Raw genomic sequence first — 19,608 nt, forward strand, 5'->3', positions numbered from 1 at the left:
CGCTGGTGGAGCTGACAATTATGTGCCTTGGGGTTACTCTTCTCACAGAATATCTGTGATGTTCCCTGTATTTCCTGAATTTGAATGTTGGCCTGCCTTGCTAGGTTGGAAAAGTTCTCCTGGATAATATTCTGAAGAGTGTTTTCCAACTTGGTTTCATTCTCCCTGTCACATTCATGTACACCAATCAAATGTAGATTTTGTCTTTTCACATAATCCCATATTTCTTAGAGGTTTTGTTCATTTCTTTTCACTCATTTTTTTCTCTAATCTTGCCTTCTTTCTTTATTTCATCAAGTTGATCTTCAATCTCTGATATCCTTTCTTCCACTTAATTTATTTGGCTATTGAAACTTCTGTATGCTTCACGAAGTTCTCGTGCTGTGTTTTTCAGCTCCATCAAGTCATATATATTCTCTTCTAGACTGGTTATTCTAGTTAGCATTTCATCTAACCTTTTTTCAATGTTCTTAGTTTCCTTGCACTGGGTTAGAACATGTTCCTTTAGCTCGGAGAAGTTTGTTATTACCTACCTTCTGAAGCCTGTTTCTGTCAATTCATAAAATTCTTTCTCTATCCAGCTTTATTCCCTTGTTGATAAGTTGTGATCCCTTGGAGGAAAAGAGGCATTTTTGTTTTGGGCAATTTCAGCCTTTTTGTGCTGGTTTCTTCCCATCTTGGTGGATTTATCTACCTTTGGTCTTTGAGGTTGGTGACTTTTGGATGGAATCTCTGAGTGAACATCTTTTCTGTTGATGTTGAAACTATTTCTGCTTTTTTTTTTTTTAAGTTTTCCTTCTAACAGGCCACTCTGCTGCAGGTCTGTTGGAGTTTGCTGGAGGTCCACTCCAAACCCTGCTTGCTTGGCAATCACCCACAGGAGCTGAAGAACAGCAAAGATTGCTGCCTGTTCCTTCCTCTGGTAGCTTCATCCCAGAAGTGTACCCGTCAGATGTCAGCCTGTGCTCTTCTGTAAGAGGTGTCTCCCAGTCAGGATAAATGGGAATCAGGGAGCCACTTGAAGAGGCCATCTGTCCGTTTTCAGAGCTCAAGTGCTATTCTGGAAGATCTGTTGCTCCCTTAAGAGCTCAGTTGGAAATGTGGAGATCACTGGCCTTCTGGGTCGCTCTAGCTGGAACCATGGGCCGAAGCTGTTCCTATTCGGCCATCTTGGGGGAAGTCCCAAAATTCACTGAGGCATTTCTTTTAAAGCACCTGGGTGATGCTAACATGCAGGCAGCTTTGGGACTCCCTGCCACAGATGAAGTCCAAGATGCTGGCTGCCACCTGCTCATGCCAGCTCAAGTTGCACTTAAGTGGGTCTTAGAATGCTTCCTTGCTAGAGAAAGAAGGCAAACTGCTCATCCATCTTTTGGCAGGTTATAACCTAGGTTACTGTGGGGAGAGAAAGCAGAAGTTTTCATGGGAGAAATAGAGAAGCTAGGTGTTTTATGCAGGGACCAATGCAATTACTACTCCAGCTTCAGGCTTCACTGCTCTCTCCTTCCCAGCATGTGTGTGATTTTTCCTGGCTCTCTGCTTGGCTCTCTCAGGTGCAGACCAAGTGGGACACTGACCTGTCTTGTTTTGCCCCTGGCTAGGTGGAGGTGGGGAGCAGCCACCCACAGCAGGCCCAAAGGTGGAGGAGGGCTTGGAGGCTGTGCTGTCCAAGCACAGGAGTGTATTTCACATCGAGTGGTCATCCATTCGGAGGAGGAGCAAAGGTGTGCATTTCCTCCCACTCACACTTGGATCCCTGCCTTCCTAGTCTATAACAAAACAGGGACAATGGCAATACCTACTTCACAGGGTGGTGGGGAGACCCACTGGAGTCAGACTTGACCTCTCACACCTGACCTCTGCCCCCTGACCAAAGCCACAGTTCTCTGGATGTGTCTGGATGTCCCCTGGGTCTTGGAGAGACTGGCGCTGGGACAGGCAGTGAGCTTCTGGGGTCTCAACTTGGCTGCACATTAGAATCACTGGGATCCCATCTCCAGTGACTCATTTAATACATCTGTGGAGCAGCCTGGGTGGGCATCTGGAGCTTTTAAAGCTCTCCAGGAGATTCTAACTTGCCATCACATCAAAAACCATTGGTCTAGGAGGCCAGAGATGGAAAGTTCCCACCTTTGGCAATGGTAGAGGCCCATGGTGGGGAAAGGGATGCCAAAGGCCAGGAAGAGGGTATCCAAGGCTGCTAAAGCTGAACAGGTGGAGAAGCCAGAAACTTGGGTGTGGAAGCTGAGAACGTGTGGTTGCCAACAGGAGTCTAGGGGGAATTCCTCAACCAGCTGCAAGGTTGGAGCAGCCTTGTGAAGATCCAGGACAGAGGGGCAATCTAATCCCAGAGAGGCCCGCAACCCCCAGAGAGGGGGACAGAATTGCACAGCGTCACACAGCTGGCTAGGGCCATTGCTGGGAATAAAAGTGATTCCCGAGTTAGTGCAGTATCACATGCTCCCCAGAAGATGCCTGAGACCTTCCTCCTCCAGTTCCTCCAAGTCGCATCATTTTATACCAAAAGTCAGCCAGCCCAGAGGAATGGATTATGGGAAAATACACAGGGTGGGGAGGGCATTACCGAGAACACTGCCTGTCTCAAGGGCCCCTGCAGCTCAGGAGTTTGTCTTTGACAGGGGACCCCAGCAGAGTGTGGAAGAGACCATGGTTTGCCTCAAAGGCTTAAGAACTTCCTCCTAATATCATCACAGGATAGGGCCTGGGGTCGGAGAGAGCATGGTAGAGCACCCTGCGGCACCAGCAGTCAGAGAGGAGCTTCAGACAGAAGCAGCGGGTCAGTGGGCATATCACACACAGGCCTCCAAGTTCAAGGGATCCTCTCTGCTTCCTACTCTTCATTTCAAAGCTTTCAAAATGAATGTGTTTCTCCTGAATGGTGTCACCTCCAAACCACACTGTTATCTGCAGTCCCTACTCCTTCACAAGTGGGAACACAGTGTCTCTGATGCATCCCTTCTAGTGTTTTGACACCCCAACAACTTGTGAGTGCAGAACGGGGTGGGGGGCATCAGGCAATTCAGTCTGAAAACACAGTGTAGTCAGAGCCCAGCCTGCTATTCTCACACTTGACCACAGGAGGGAACCAAAGCATCAAGGCCAAAACTTCCAAGGGCCTGAACATCTTTCATGATGCATAAAACCCTACTGAAATTGGTCGTCTCTAAACATAAATTACCTGTAATAACAAAAAAAATATATGTTTAGAGACACATCATAAGCGTTTTCTAGAATTACAAGGGCTTACCAAAATCTGCTTCAAGTGATTACATGGATGTCTCTTGTCCTTATCCAACCAGCCATTGCTACTAAAATACCTTTAAAAAAAGAACAGCCTGAGGTTATTCAGGTAAGGAGAGCCATGGCCAAATTCAAACACAGATCGTGCGTGGCTCATGGCTCAGGCAGCTTCATACTTTGTGAACAGGAAATGAAGGGCTTCACCAACATCCAAGTTTGTTTTTTTGTTGTTGCTGTTTTTTGTTTCCCTGCAAGTTCTCCACGTGGAACAGGAGAAAGAACCCCGGATTCAGAGATCACACATAAGTCACTGTCCTTCCAGGCTACTGTTTCCTCATCTAAAAAATATCAAGGTTGAGCTAAATGAGGGCTTCTTAATTAAAAGTTAGTGAAATCTCTGAGCTCCCTAAATTCCTTATAAAATGCTCTGTTGATATGTATGTATAGTTTTTTTCCCCAAAGGAAGGGCCCAGATGCATCCATGACCAGTAAAAGAACAAAAGAGCCTTCCAGCTGCAAGGCTCGGTGATGGCCTCATCAGGAGGAACAGGGAATACTGCATAGTCTGACACCTCTTGAGACTCACAGGACATGAGCCTCTGAGGTGCCAGAGTAGAGGCGTCCTAAGTGATGATGCTCTTTCCTTCTAACTCCAGTGTTTGGGAAAGGCGAACATCAGGAGAGACAAACGAAAGACCCGTTTCCCTATCAATACCGGAAGCCCACGGTCGAGCTGCTGGTGAGTACTGAGGGCTCTGAATCAGGGACAGCGCCCTGCAGTCACACAGCCCACAGCGGATGAAGGAGCTGAGAGCCGAAAACAATGCTCTCCAATTGAGGCGAACTTTCCTAGAGTTCATATTTCCAAAATGTAAATTACCTGGGACAAAAACGTCTTTTTTGTGGTTTCCTTTGTGACTTTTCATATTCCTTTTATTTGACTTATTTCTTAACAGGCTTCCTTTAAACCCAGTATTCAAGCATTTAGGAAATAAGCTGGTGCCCATTTTCCAAAACAGAATCTTTTTACATGTTCAATTTCATACCCTTATGTTTATAAACATTACATCTTAAAGACTAGACATGCTAGAGAGAAAGCTATTTCTTCTGTAAAGAGTATAGTACAGTAAGAGTTATGTTTAAAAAAAAAAAAAGACTAAAAATCTGTGGTTAATCTCAGTTCTCCTGTTTGACCTTTGAAAATGAGAACCCCCACATGCTGGAATCCTCATCCACAAAATGAGAATAAGCATGTTACCTTATTGTACCTCACAGTAGTAAACCTATCAGATGAGGTAATGTGTCAAACAAAAGACAGTCTAATCTACAGAAACAGAAGGTTAAATAGCAATTCAGTGAAGAATTCAAATGAAAATCTTACGTGGTCCCTGAGTGACCACAAACATGAATTCTCAGTGTAAGAACCACCCAATGTGGGGGACTCCTGCCTATCTCTGTCCTGGACAGAATCTGGACACCATGGAGGAGAGCTCTGAGATAAAAGTGGAAACAAACACTTCCAAGACATCCTGGCTTCGGAGTTCTGTGGCTGCCGGTGGGAAAAGGGTCAGCAAAGCCCTCAGCTACATCACAGGAGAGATGAAGGAGTGTGGAGAGGGACTCAAAGGTAAAATCTATGAAAGCAACCCTGACCCTCACCCTAAAAAGGTCACCTCCAGCCATCCCCAGAAAACCCATTGCCATGGGGGTTCCCTATAGACTAGACTTAGACCAGACTGAGCTCTGTGACTGTAGTCTTTCCTGGAAGCTGGGGGTTTTGCCATTAAAACAGACATACAGCCTCTTGGAATATAAAGAGCGATCCATAAGAGTGTGAACTCATGAGCTCTTAATTCTGAACACAACAGTTCTGCTGTCTCAAATATCCCATCTGAATATTGCAGATGGGTGTTTTTCACATTGGGATTCTAGAGCCAACATTCTAAACGAATACCATCTGGATGGCTCATGGGAGAGCTGTGTCTACCATGCCAATAGGTGCCCTTTGGCAGTCTTTCCAGAGCTCAGGCCATGGGTTTAATGCCCTCTATGCAGCAAGAGCATTTTCTTGAAAATTCATGGTTCCATCATAGGGGGCAGAGAGTGCTCAAGGTTCCTAATCTCCCCTGCCAGAAAAACCACCTGAAGGTCACATCCAGCTGGCAATGGGTCTCAAGAGTTTTCTAGGCAGTCAGATGCTCTCTTGGCTTCTTTGTTTACTGTCTTTGCTGGCAGGCGACAGCAGGTGGCTTCCTGCAAACGCACGTTGGATATCTAGATTCCCTCACACCCTCTGCCTGCCCACTTAGGGCCTCCCACAGTGAGCTCCTGCCTACATCCTGCCCCGGTTCCATTTCAGACAAGTCCCCAGTGTTCCAGTTCCTTGACTGGGTCCTCCGAGGCACATCTCAGGTGATGTTTGTGAACAACCCCCTCAGCGGCATCCTCATCATCCTCGGCCTCTTCGTCCAGAACCCCTGGTGGGCCATCTCGGGCTGCCTGGGTACCATCGTGTCCACTTTGACAGCCCTCATCCTGAGTCAGGACAAGTAAGTGCCAGAGGCTCAGAGTCCGAGCATGCAGCCAAGAAGTCCTCCCATCGGGGACCATTCTTCCTCTTCCCAGCTCAGCAACCCTGCAAAACAAGGACACTGATAACTAAAAATGACTGTTTCCTGGTTATTTTTTCATAGCAACACATGGTCTTGAGAAATATGAAGGATTCATAGGGTGGTCTTCCCTCCTCACTCCCAGAAGGGTGGTCTGTTTAAAGGCGTGTGTAGTCAGACCCCAGATAAAAAGAATCTGACTCAGTAGGAAAATGTCAAAGGCCCTGGGGAAGCCCCTGCTCCACCTGCCCTCCCTCTCCCACCAGGTCGGCCATCGCGGCAGGACTTCATGGCTACAACGGGGTGCTGGTGGGGCTGCTGATGGCTGTGTTCTCAGACAAAGGTGACTACTACTGGTGGCTTTTGCTCCCCGTCATCATCATGTCCATGTCTTGGTAAGTTTGCTTTTGAGGGGTTGTGGGTTCCTATCAAAGGCTACCAACCATTTCAGCCCGACCCCATGACCACCTGTCTAAACGCAAGGCTGAAGTAACGTGTATTTGGCTTGCACATCAGAAATGCCCACTGGAAATTATGACCACGTTTATACCATGGCAGCCCCATGCTAGGTCTATATACAGTATCCCATTAGCAACCACCCTTTATTAATTTTTCTTTAAGATTAAAGCATTTTTGGTCTCATCCTGCCAGGGACCAGAGAAAGAAACTGAGGCCCACATGGGTTAAGAGCTACACTATAGGGTCCTGTCAGTTTCTGGAACTCTTTTCAATACTCCCCCACCCCAGCTTTTCTAAATCCCTGGGACTGCTGAGCAGACCAAAACCACCTCCTAGGGTAGGCTGAAGACCCAGCCACAGGCTAGCCGCCAGTGCCTGCTCTACCCCATGCCGAGAGAACACAGGGCACCCTAGCCACAAAGCCAATGCACATGGCCACTCAAAAAACATTTGTTGAAAGAATGTGATTCCCTCCCCTCTGCTTCCCCAAGCTTCCCTCCTCCTGATGCCTGGGGATGGAGCTATAGGACTCCTCAAGGAAGTTCTGAGACCAACTGCCTTATATCTCCTTCTGAAGTTGAGTCTGGGTGCCCCACCCTATCACTATGCAGGGAGGAGAAGGCCTGGGGGGAAAACTGCTCAGGGCCAATCAGGTTCCAGAGAATACCCAGCGGGCTGCTTTTCTCTAGGGAGCCACAGGAAGCCCCCACTGAAGCACAGTCTGGTGTTTGGACCAGGCAGGTTCCTAACCAGCATCTCTCATGCTTCTGCCACCAGCCCCATCCTCTCCAGTGCCCTGGGTACCATCTTCAGCAAGTGGGACCTCCCAGTCTTCACACTGCCCTTCAATATCACTGTGACTTTGTACCTGGCAGCCATGGGCCACTACAACCTTTTCTTCCCCACAATGCTGCTGCAGCCTGCATCCACTGTGCCCAACATCACCTGGTCAGAGGTCCAAGTGCCCTTGGTAGGTATCATGGAAGGAGGAAGGGCAGTGTCTGTCCACACTGGAGGTTAGTGGCATTTGCATATCTTGTACATCAGAAACATCCACAAGTAATCATTGTTAACAATTACACAGTTACAGGCACTCTGCATACATATCTCATGAGCTACCACCGTTTTCTGCTTCTGAGAGCAAAAAGGCTTAGTTTTGGTCCCACCCTATGATAGCACAGAGAAAGAAACTGAGGCTGAGTTAAGAGACCTGCCTTAGGTCTTACAGCCAATCAGGAAGGAGCAAAGTCAAGACTAGAACTCCAGCCTCCTGACTTCCAGGCCTGGGCTCTTTGTGGATATTTAAAAAGTCTTTCTGATGCTTACAGCTTACAGTGTGCATTTTCTTTCATCCAATCACCCAGAATCGTCCAAGTCATACACACCATGCTACCATCTATTGGCTTAAGAAGTCACTGTTCCAACCTGCAGAGTTTATTCCCTTCGCTGTCCAAAGCTTACTCACATTTTAAAGCGCAGGTGTTCCTTCATTAAGAAACATATAACAGAGCTTTTAAAGTTTTTTTAAATAAGTATTCTGTATATAAGCCTGACCTCTGGAAGTCAGCCAAGGTGATTAATAAGAAGCTGTACTCACAGTGTAAGTCAGCCTGGAGAAATGTGCCCATTAGCTGCCTTATCTAACAGGCCAGTTTTCTCCGAGGCCCTCCTGCTTTCCGTTACGTGAACAGCCCCACAGTCTGGTGCTTACTCTGAGACTTCGTTATTGGCAACTCATCATCTGACCACAAAGTCATGGGGCTTGTTGAAGGAACTCTCTCTGAAATAATGGTGCCTTATTTCTCTTAACCTTCCACAGCAGGCAACACCACGATGTAGTAGAAAGAGCCCTGAATTTATACTGAGAAGCACCAGTATTTAGCAAGAAAACTATTTGATTTGGGGCTTTCATTTCATTTTGGAGACAGAGTCTCACTCTATCACCCAGGCTGAAATGCATGACACAATCACCGCTCACTGCAGCTTCAAACTCCTGGGCTCCAGTGATCCTCCTGCCTCAGGCTTGTGAGTTTCTGGGACTACAGGCATGCACCACCAGACCCAGTTAATTCTTTAGATTTTTTGTAGAGATGGGCTCTTGTCATGGTGCCCAGGCTGGTCTCAAACCTCTGGCCTCAAGTGGTCACCCCACCTAAGCCTCCTAAAGTGCTGGAATTACAGGCATGAACCATTGCACCTGGCTGAGAACTATTTGTGTTAGTTGCATCCTTGTTTGTTAATTATTTTGTATGTGTGAGGACCTTCTTGGACCAGAAACAAGAAAAGGTGCTGGGCTGGCAGCTCAGCTTCTTAAGCTGCCCATTCTTAGTGTACCCAATTAATATCTTCTGGAGATGAACTTGCTCTAAGTGGTGTGCTATGAGGAGATGGTGTTAGAAAATGCAAATTTTAGATATTTCATTCTCTATGTCACAATTTCAGTTGAGAAGATATTTTAAAATTTTATAGAAATGGAAAAAAGGGATAATCCTGTACAAACACTTTAGACAATTCCCCCAACCCCGCCAACCTTCCAGGAAAGAAAAATCAATTTCGTGGCATTGTTCTTTAAGAAGTTACTTTTTGGTCAATTGGATTATGGCAATGATTCATACATTTTGTCTTTTTGACCTTTAAATTAGAGCCTTCTGTTTCTGATAAGTGGTGAATGTCACAGGGAGTGTCTAAACTTTCCAGCAATATTGAGTCCCCACGGGTTCCTCTGCTCTTGTGGCTACTGAGAGCCCCCCTGAAGGGTGCAACTGGCTGGGGACAAAACTGCCCATGCTGCTGCCTCTGTGTACAACACTCTCTCGCCTGTCCCCCTTGCCCTGCATGGTGAGGCCAGAGCCCTCATTCTCTTCTCTGTCCTGGGTAACAGGAAACTGAGCCCACAGCCTAACCCACTCCGCCTGTGTCCTGTACCCACACACTCACTGTGGCATGAGGGCCCCAGCGCTTCAGGATCTCCCTCCCCTGCCATGCCCAGCTGCAAGAGTTCTCTAGAGAAGAGCATCCTTGCCATAACCTATACACAGGCTCACCCAGGAACACTGCCTCTCCTCAGCTTCCTGCTCAAGGGCCTTTGCCAGACCCTCCAAAACACAGTCCCTGTCGCTAGGGAAGCTGGCATTTCCAGGATCCTCTTTCCAAACTCTAGGACCCTTATGCAGTTCCCCACAAGGCAGGCCCCACCAGACCCAGGGACAGATGGAGGACTGATCCAGCAGGGTACCCCGGGGCTATACTCATCAAAACAGCAGATGCTGGGTGATGCTACCTTCTCCTGGCCGCTTCTGCAGACACCAGTCCCAATTCCTCCCCCAGACCTTACTAACACAATCACACCCCAAACATGTTGCTCTTGAAAACATACAGGGCCATTTTTCTGTCTAATTTTGCCTTCTAATCATCTTTTTAGCTTTAAGAAAAAATTCACAAAGGGTTTTTAAACTCCAACTTTGATCAGGTATATATTACTTTTCTCATGAACAGTACTCTACTTTGAAAGGTTTTCAGTTTAAAGGTTTTCAGTTTCTCTTCCCTGGGGGATAAATGCCTCACACTCATATTTCCAAATAAAGGAAACTCAACATCCTAATCCATCAGTGTTCTAAGAACTCAAGACTAAGATAATAAAACTTTTGTTCCTTTTAGAGTTAACCTATTTGAATAGAAATCTTGGAAATCTGTTGCAAAACATTAGTGGGGAGGGTTCGATGCAAGTCTTTTGCAGCCAAGGTCAAGTTGTCTCTTTTGCCTCCATAATAAGCCTGTAATCCTGTTGTGCCTATAGCTTTTGAGAGCCATCCCCGTTGGAATTGGCCAAGTGTACGGCTGTGATAACCCCTGGACTGGAGGCATCTTCCTCGTAGCTCTGTTCATCTCCTCGCCTCTCATTTGCCTGCATGCAGCAATTGGATCCACCATGGGGATGCTAGCAGGTCTGTGTCCTTACTTCCCTGAGGTTAGAGGGTGAGGGGGTTAGAGCCTGGGGCCGGCTTCAAATAAAATGGTGACTCTCGTCTTCAACACTCCACCTGCTGATTCCTGTGAACTCTCTCCCTCTGTTGTCCCTTGTTTCTCCATTTTTGGTCTAGTCCCTTCATCGTCCCCTGAGCCACAGCTGCCCTCAAGAAAGGTTTTGGTATTAGTCATTTATACCTTAGTCTACATTTAAAATTTGGGAGTTTATTCCAGGCATATTTTCATGTTAATCATCTCTAATGACAAGAATAAAGAGTTGTTCTCCATTAGAGAATTAAGGTATCAATGACAAAGGAGAGGTTCTCTTTCTTGGCAGGGGAAGGACATTCTCTGGGCTGTTTAAATCAGACTTCTGTCCTTACTCAAAGAATCTCTTCAAACATTCAAAAATGCCAGCTTAACTCCTAGTATTCAAGGGGCTCTCTGGCCATTTGTTTGTTTAGATGTTTAAGAATAAAGCCAGAAGGCTGGGCATGGTGGCACAAGCCTGTAATCCCAGCACTTTGGGATGCTGAGGCGGATGGATCACGAGGTCAAGAGATGGAGACCATCCTGGTCAACATGGTGAAACCCCGGCTCTACTAAAAAATACAAAAAATTGACTGGGCATGGTGGCACGTGTCTGTAATCCCAGCTACTCAGGATGCTGAGACAGGAGAATTGTCTTAACCCAGGAGGCGGAGGTTGCAGTGAGCCGAGATTGCGCCATTGCTCTCCAGCCTGGGTAACAAGAGCGAAACTCCGTCTCAAAAAAAAAAAGAATAAAGCCAGAAGTCTTTTTTGTATAACTACTTAAGAAGATAACCGGCTCTGGGCCTTGAGGGCTGTGGTAGGTTTCAAGGCCAGCACATGGGCCCCATAAGACCCCAGACTCAACCCTGATGCCTGCCTTCTCTCACAGCGCTCACTATTGCAACGCCCTTTGACTCCATCTACTTCGGCCTGTGTGGCTTCAACAGCAGTCTCGCGTGCATAGCAATAGGAGGCATGTTCTACGTCATCACCTGGCAGACACACCTCCTCGCCGTCGCCTGTGGTAGGTCCTGCCCACAAAGTTCCCTGACTATCTCAGACGATGCCTATGTCTATCCAGACAAAGAAAACCACCCTGCAAAAATTCTAGTAGCTGGACATGGTGGTACGCACCTGTAATCCCAGCTGTTCAGGAGGCTGAGGCAGGAGATTCACTTGAACCGAGATGGTGAAAGTTGCTGTGAGCCGAGATCGCACCACTGCACTCCAGAGTGAGACTCCATCTAAAAACAAAAAACAACACTATTTTCACTGAGTACACAATGCTCAGTCACATGAAGACAGGTAGTGAAGGTTTGGTTGTTCCTGGGCTGCCTCCTATGATGGCTGCTCTCCTGGCAGGGGCTGGAGCAAACTGACCAAGCAACTTTTATGCAGGTTATTCCTTACACGTGGAATTGGGGGATTTACATCATCTACAGTAGCCCCCATCAGCCTTAAGGATGCAAACATTAACCGCAGGCCCTTCAAATGATCCCTGTTGGTTATATATTCGTTCAGAGTCCCAGGAAATTAGATCAACAGTAACAATTCGGTAGATTTCTATGTCCTCATCCTTGAACATCCATTATTTCTTGATGTTATATGAGTGGAAACCAAAAAAAGACTCCTTTTGAGAAGGAGAACATTTAAAACAGAAGTTCTATTTCCGTATATCTATAGATTCTGTGAACATTATCTATATAATCTTTTTTTAATAAATATATATTAAAAGTTTTCCAAATAGTCTTTGCTAGGGAAGATGTTCTGGATCAGCTATGGCCATATATTTGTTTCCTTAAGATAATTTGTAAATATATTTTCTTTTACCAACTCTAAACAAGATGTGAAGGGAAAGCTGCTCTATTTCATTAGCTTTTCTTAAAATTATTTTTTGCTACCCCAACCTAAGGCCAGCACACAGTAGTTACTTTAAAAAAAATAGTGACTGTCATGTTGCCCGAATAGAAGGTAGTCATTCACCTAACACCCACCACAAAGTAGGCAATTTAAATACCTCATCTCTACCTCTATCACTAATTCTTCAAGGTTAGTATTACTATTCACATTTCGCAAAGAGAAAAGTTGCATCAAAGAGCAAGACTAGGATGAGACAAGGGAGACATCTGGGATGCAAAATGTAAGGAGGTGCTTACTCTCAGGGCCGAGCAGGTGATGACCGTGACTAACATACCCCACCCCACCCCCACCCTGAGAGTGAGGGTCACCTGAAATTTTGCACCCAGGTGCTTCACTCAGCTCCCCACGTCCCAGCCTTGTCAAAGAGGTGAAGCAGCTCAACCGTGTAGTAAAAGACAAGGCTGAGACAACCTAGGTCTTCCTCAGTCCGATCTCATGCTCTAAGCTCCCCACCCCCTTTCCTACCATTGCACCTCTCTCTGTTCCAGAAGCCTCTGATGAATCAAGGTGCACTCATTGGTTTCAAGGAAACTGAGTCACATTATCTCCCAACAGTTCCAATGGGCCTAACAACCTCAAGAAACACAAGAATACTCTAAAGTGAAGGAATTTTAAGCCTCTTTAGGTGGATCTTTGAACCTCTAGACATACTACACCATAGTAATGTCTGACATTTATTGGTTTTCACCAAAATACTTTTCTAAATATTACTACATTAGATCATTTTAAGAAGCTGAAAACTCCAGCTCTATTTTGTAGCTATGGTGCCTAAGGCTTAGGGATGTAAAAGGACTTGCCCGGGGGCAGAGGTAGAGTCAACACACCTTCTACAAGTTAAAGAAAGATCTGGAAGCATCCAGCGCTGTACTTATAGAACAAAAATGGGAAAGCAGTCTATAACACATACAAGTGGGGTTTGGGGGCCATTTTATTGTTGTTGTTGTTTTGAGACAGGGTCTCATCTGTTGCCCAGGCTGGAGTACAGTGGCACAATCACAGCTCACTGAAGCCTCAACCTCCCAGGCTCAAGAGATCATCCCACCTCAGCCTCCTGAGTAGCTGATGCTATAGGCATGCACCACCATTCCCAGCTAATGTGTGTGTGTGTGTGTGTGTGTGTGTGTGTGTGTGTGTGTGTGTGTGTGTATTGCTGTAGAGACAGGGCTGCACTATGTTGCCCAGGCTGGTTCTGAGCTCAAGTGATCTGCCCGCTCAGTCTCACAAACAACTGTTTTTAATAGGTTTAATGAAAATAGGAAGTTGAGGCCATCTAGAAAATCTGGAACACATGGTCAAGCTTATTTGCATGTAGGGCCCATTGATAGGCAACCAGGGGACAGTGCGAGCAGGAGGGACTGATAGCTCCTTCATCAGGCAGAACAGCCCCACTGGAAATAAATGTCACAGTGAATATCTTAATTTAAATTAACTTTAACTTCTTAATAGGCCAGCATTTTTACATGACCTGAAACCAGATCTATGCATAAATTACTTCCTTCCATAAAAATGTCCCAATGACTAAAATTCTAAATGCTCAGACATCTTTAAAATTAGTAGTCATTTATATTATTAAATTGGTTTGGCCCTTATCCCATTAAAAATAAAAAGTCTAAATGATAGAAATGAAAAGTCAAGGAGTCCTGAAATGTTTAAAGATTCAGAGTCAAGACTCTGCCACTCTAGGCTCTCTCAGTGGCCCATGAACTCCACATAGGATCAGAGCAGGTGGCCTGGTTTGCTAGGGGGATGTTGGGTGGGGAGCAGCTGCATCCAGAGCCTGGAGCTGTAACTTCTGTCCAGAGTCTCAGAGGACAAGGACATCAAGGATGCCAGCTGGGAAGAGACATTACAGGATATCCCTGGCTACCAACTTACTAAGGAATATTCATGTTCAACAAACAAATCTTAAATGCCTAACTTATGTCAGACATTACCCTGGTGGTTCTCAACCAAGGTGATTTTCCCCTTCCCCAGGAACGTTTGGCAATGTCTCATGACATTTTTGTGTGTCGTACCTGAGGTTGGGGGAAGTGCTAAAGGCATCGAATGGGTAAAGGCCAGAGATGCTGCTAAACACCCTGATATGCGCAGGACAGTCCCCTGCAATAAAGAATTGCCCATCCGAAGTGTCCACAGAGCCAGAGCTGTGAATTTGGTAGAGGTCGTCTCATTTAATCTTCCCTCCAACCCCATAAAGTATGTGGATATTAATAACCCCACTTCACAGATGGAGAAATGAGGCTAAATGAAGCGAAATACATTGCTTGAAGTCAGGGCTGCCTGACAGTAAAAGGCAGTGCTCTTTGCAGGACACCACACTGTTTCCTGAAGCCAGTGCTTTTTCTATCTGTGACAAAAATCCAAGCCCAGAACAGTCCGGCCCTTTTCCATCATCACACAGTCAGTGACGGATAGGACAGGCCAAGTGGCCAGGCATTAAAGCAAAGCTTCCTTCCACCACAGCCTGTCTCATTTCGTCTTCTTCCTTCTATCCTTCCTCCTCTCTCCCTACTCCGAAAGCCCTACAGCCACACAGGAGCCCACACAAGGTTTTCAGAGGGTTTTCCTGCTGTAGCTACACCAAATTTGATAAAATAGCCGATATCAGTGGGAGAAGAGAGAGAATGAATTCTTTGGCTCTGCATCCCAGGGAAGACAGACAGAGTTGGAGTCTGCCATTCTTCACAGAGCAAGCCCAGAGTCCTGCTCAGACCATCTGGCTTCCCTCTATTCTGGGGGCCTTGGTGGTGCTTGGTTTATCCCCTCTTTCTAACCTCAGATCTGAGAGGCTAGTTAAGAGCCCAGTCCCAGAGAAAGATGGCCAGTCTACCATTTGTTAGCCATGTAATCCCGGGCAAGTTGCTTGAAACTCTCCATGCCTGATAACAGTGGCCAACTCCTATAGCTGTTGTCAGAATCAAATTCGATCATTTGTGAACATGAAGAGAATAATCCTGACACATAGGGAGTGTGCAGTAAGTGCTGAGCTCTATTATCTCTAGTTGAACGATGTATATTAATTAATGAGGATTCAGCAAACAAAGGATAACATGAGCTCCTATTCCCTCAGAGAACAAGCTGCCTGGTGTGACCAACGAAACCCGTCAATAGCCCCACACTCCACTTCATAGAACTCATTAACTCATTCTCTTTTATTTATTTGTTTGTTGAGACAAAGTCTTCCTCTGTCACCCAGGCTAGAGCGCAGTAGCATTCTCATAGCTCACTGCAGCCTCAAACTTCTGGGCTCAAGCCATCCTCCTGCCTCAGCCTCCCGAGTAGCTGAGATTACAGGCACATGCCACCAAACCAGCTAATGTTTTTGGTTTTTGTAGAGATGGGATCTTGCTTTGTTATCCAGACTGGTCTCAAACTCCTGGGCTCAAGTGATCCTCCAACCTGGGCCTCCTCAAGTGCTGGGATGACAGTCATGAGCCACCACAACCAGCCAGCGTAATTCATTCTTTAATCTCACCTACTTTCCACTTTGAATCTCCACCTCCAAAACATTAGGGACTTCAACTGAAATACGGGCCAGTCATATTATTTCACCTCCCTGAGCCTCAGTTCTCTCATGTGTGAAATGAAGACAATAATAATGCTTACACTGCAGGAATGCCGAAAGCTATGGTAGTGTTGCTACCAGCTGGGCACACAAGAACACTCTAATAAAGGTTAGCTCTTGTTAATATAATCCCAAGGACAATTGGGATGCTCTCAGTGTGAAATTAGGGGTTTGGACGCAAAGGTCAATTACACTAGCACATTTTAATAGCTTCTCCCCTGTTGCCGGCGCTGGGCTTTTCCCAGTGGCCAGCCTCGTTATGCCTTTCACAGAGCCTAGACGGCAAGGCACTGGGCATGTCTATCTTCCTCAAGTTTTCAGAATGCTGCTCCTCCCTAGAAACTCATATTATGTTAATAACTCGTGATGAAATATTCCAGGAGGGAGTTCTGGGATTCACTTGCCTTCACCGTATAGTAAAATTTTCATTTATGGTTTATGCTGTTAAATGTACCTTTACTGGAATGCAAGGTGGTGGGACCCAAGAGAACCATAACAACTCAATTCTGGCGCTTTTTAACAAGTTCATCTGCTGTCTTTGCTGCACCGGCATTTGCATGGAATTTAACACTTTCAAAGCTGCCAAGCAATGGAAACACGATTAATTTTTTTTAAATCTGAGAGATAGCATCTGTGGCATAAAACTGATGGGAAGAGAACATGTAGACTAATCTTGAGGTGCTAATAAATAGGTACTGGTCTATTTCTTGGTTTTTTTCTAGCACTGTTTGCTGCCTACCTGAGTGCTGCCCTGGCTAACATGTTATCTGTGGTGAGTCAACACGGGCTCAGAAGATGTCTACAACATCTTTTCTGGTGTCCTCTTGCTTCCCAAACCTGCTGAAAACCTCTCCTCTATGAACCCTTCCCCAATTCATCTCCCTTATTTCAAGTCACACTATTTACCTTAGCACCAACTAGACAAAAGGAGCCAGGCCCTAAAAGTTTACATTTCAACTATGGGCCAATCCATTCTTATCATCAGTAGGCCAGGAGCTCCTTAGAGGACAACTGAGGAGCATGATCTTATAAATCAAACTCCCTTCCATCGTCTTCTATAAATATGTTTAAATCTTTATTATTCAATTTGTGTGTGTCCATCCAACTAGCCTCTGAGCCAGCATGTATCTTTGTCCCACGGCAACTTGACTCCCCTTGATAGAAGGGGAGTCAAGCCCCAGCCAGGCCAGAGTGAAGCCAGAGCTGTGGCTTAAGTTCACTGGCCACAGTCTGAAAACCCCTTCCTCATCTGGGCTCCAGTGTAGGGTGATGTGTGAGGTCAGGAGGAGCCCGTGCTGGCCCCCAGCCCCAGTGCAGAGGGCTCAGGGCCCCACTTGCAGTTGGTGCCTCCCCTTCTCGGATAAAAGCACAAGGGCATACCTCGCATGGACAACTAGGAGAAGTCCAGGTGATCCTACAGATAAGGATGGGATGGGCATTCTATTCACACATGCCTAAATCTCTCCCTCTACCTTTAGTGGAAATGAACGGTTTGGACTTAGCATAGGAAGGAATGTTTCTAAGCAGTAGAATTTGCCTTCCCTGTACTATCCTGTCTCCCCCAATGAACTAAATCTCTCTTCTGGGCCTCACTGCATTTGTGGGCACCTCAGCTAAACACCTGATGTCGTACAGTTTTGTGATGAGGCTAGTACCCATTGGTCTTCTTCCACCCTTAGCCAGTGCTCTCCCTTGGAACAAAGAGCCTATCATATTATCTTTATCTCTAGTATCTGTTACAGTCTTCAACACATAGTAGGTGCTCAAGAAATACTGGATGAATGAAGCCCTAAGGTAGTGAGCCTCTACAAGGGGGTGTATTAGAGTGGGCCTGAATAGCAAAGAATCAGAAATCCTGAGAGGGAAGAAGAGCATGGAATATAGGCTCTGAGGCTCCCTAAGGTAGTGAGCCTCTACAATGGGGTACATTAGAGTGGGGCCTGAATAGCAAAGCGTCAGAAATCCTGAGAGGGAAGAAAAGCATGGAATACGGGCTCTGAGGCTCCTTTCAGACTTTATCATCTCCTCCTACACCCATCCATTCACCCAATCGTTCATCCACTAAATCTGTGCCTTCCTTGACAACGCACTGAAAGAAATGCAAAATGGGGAACTGTGATTCCTGATGATAGATGTTCACAGTGATGACTGGCTCTTCCCTCCGTTTTCAGAGAAGTTACAGATTAGACCACTCAATTTAGACAGTTTTCAAAACAAAGCCAAGTTTGCCCCATTTGCCCACTATGTTTAAGACATTGTGCTGACCACTGTCTGACATACAGAAACGTACAGGCTATTAACTCACGTGAAGGAATATTCCATAATGTCATTGAGGAACAGGATATCAAAAATGTTGAACAATATTTATGGGACCATTCAAGCCCTCAGAAGAGCATAAAGGAGCTGTACTCTCGTTTTCTAACTGGCACATGTATGTACAGCCTCGTGTCTTCAACAATGCCGTCATCCACTTGATGATAATAACCACATATTTAGGATCATTTGTATTGATCCTACATTGAGTACTTAGTATACACTAGGCACCAATTCTCTGAGTAGGCCTTATTATTCCTATTTCACTGTCGAAGTCTCAGAAGGGTTAAATGGCCATAACAAGATGATCTGAGTCTGTGGAACTCCAAACCAACATCCTTCCCAATGTAGGACTCCAAGGGTGCTTCCCAAACACCTTGTGCCATTCCAAGGGGCTTCGGAAGACTTACTGAATGGAACTCATCACTCATGGGTGCCTTTGACAGCCTCAGCACTGGTAGCAGGCTGTCTTTGTTGTTTCCCAAGACCCACCCAACAGTGCCATCTCTGGACACACACAGGACTGGCATTGTTACTCCCACAGTAGTATCTGAGGTTTTAACTGTTTGTTAAGATGACATTTTGGCAAGAGGGGGTATATCTGATCTACCTCATAACTCAAGTTGCAGGCTTGTTGTTAGCAAATTATCCATTCAAGCTATCTCAAATAAAGAGTGGTGAAGAGTACTAAAAAGTCTTAGAGCATCTCAAGAAATAAAAACAAGTCAACATCATGAGAAAAAGAGCTAGGGATGGGAGAGCCCTTGAGAAGAGTGGCAGCTGCGTTGTTCCCAGCTCCCTGGGATGATGATGCCACACCTTTGCCTCTCTCCATCTCTCTGCTCACTTTCCCTGTGTCTCTTCTACTGCACACATCCCCCATTGGCCACCGTCACTGGTTTGTTCTCCAGTTTTTTCAGTTCCAGAACCATGTAGAACAATATTTATGCCTCTTCGTTCAACTTCTCAAGAGAGGGATCCTGCTGGCCAAGGGCACGTTCACCTGCCTATGGGAAGTGGTGTTTCTGTCAGGTGCCTCTCTCTAGTCCAATCAGCTATGATCAAACAAAAAAAAGTCGTGAGCTACCAAATGGTTGCCAAAGATACTTCTCCAACAGGGGCTGATGAGAGAAGACACAGGATAGCCATAGTTCCTAGAGTTAGAAGTCTAACCTGGCCAGAAACATGGCTTCTGACAAAACACAGCCTCTACAAAAGGCATATGATGCTTTGATGACTTCTACATAAGAGCATATTAGCCCCTATTAGGGTTCCAGTGGCTGCATTTTGAAGACTGTGTATTCACCTGTTACAATAAAGATGAAAAGCACTGGCATGATTTTATTTGGTCACCAATGAAATATCTTTATCAATGCCCACAAAGCAGTCCCTCTTGTCACCAGGGCTGTAGGTGATTGATAAAGCCTGATTAAACCAGCACAAGCACCTAATGTGACCAAGACTTATCTGTGTTCTTTCCCC

The 19,608-nt window shown here is 45.9% G+C and overlaps 1 protein-coding gene and 1 long non-coding RNA gene across 2 annotated transcripts in view; one reads left to right on the top strand and one right to left on the bottom strand.

Annotated features, from left to right (window-relative positions):
- Positions 1 to 19,608, top strand: part of SLC14A2 (solute carrier family 14 member 2) — a 466,908-nt gene that overhangs the window by 446,272 nt on the left and 1,028 nt on the right. The window contains exons 12-20 of the mRNA XM_035270925.3: positions 1,602 to 1,724; positions 3,918 to 4,000; positions 4,729 to 4,888; positions 5,621 to 5,810; positions 6,137 to 6,265; positions 7,107 to 7,299; positions 10,126 to 10,273; positions 11,218 to 11,352; positions 16,536 to 16,585. Of these exons, the coding sequence (XP_035126816.2) occupies positions 1,602 to 1,724; positions 3,918 to 4,000; positions 4,729 to 4,888; positions 5,621 to 5,810; positions 6,137 to 6,265; positions 7,107 to 7,299; positions 10,126 to 10,273; positions 11,218 to 11,352; positions 16,536 to 16,585 (1,211 nt within the window). The remainder of the gene's footprint in view (positions 1 to 1,601; positions 1,725 to 3,917; positions 4,001 to 4,728; positions 4,889 to 5,620; positions 5,811 to 6,136; positions 6,266 to 7,106; positions 7,300 to 10,125; positions 10,274 to 11,217; positions 11,353 to 16,535; positions 16,586 to 19,608) is intronic.
- LOC128929474 (uncharacterized) overlaps positions 5,712 to 19,608 on the bottom strand; it is a 69,170-nt gene continuing 55,273 nt past the window's right edge. Inside the window, exons 2-3 of the long non-coding RNA XR_008476054.2 lie at positions 11,463 to 11,572; positions 5,712 to 5,896 (exon numbers count right to left, since the gene is read on the bottom strand). This is a non-coding gene — a long non-coding RNA (uncharacterized LOC128929474). The remainder of the gene's footprint in view (positions 5,897 to 11,462; positions 11,573 to 19,608) is intronic.

The sequence above is a fragment of the Callithrix jacchus genome, chromosome 13 (genome assembly GCF_049354715.1).
Source record: "Callithrix jacchus isolate 240 chromosome 13, calJac240_pri, whole genome shotgun sequence".
In the NCBI taxonomy this organism is placed as follows: domain Eukaryota; kingdom Metazoa; phylum Chordata; class Mammalia; order Primates; family Cebidae; genus Callithrix; species Callithrix jacchus.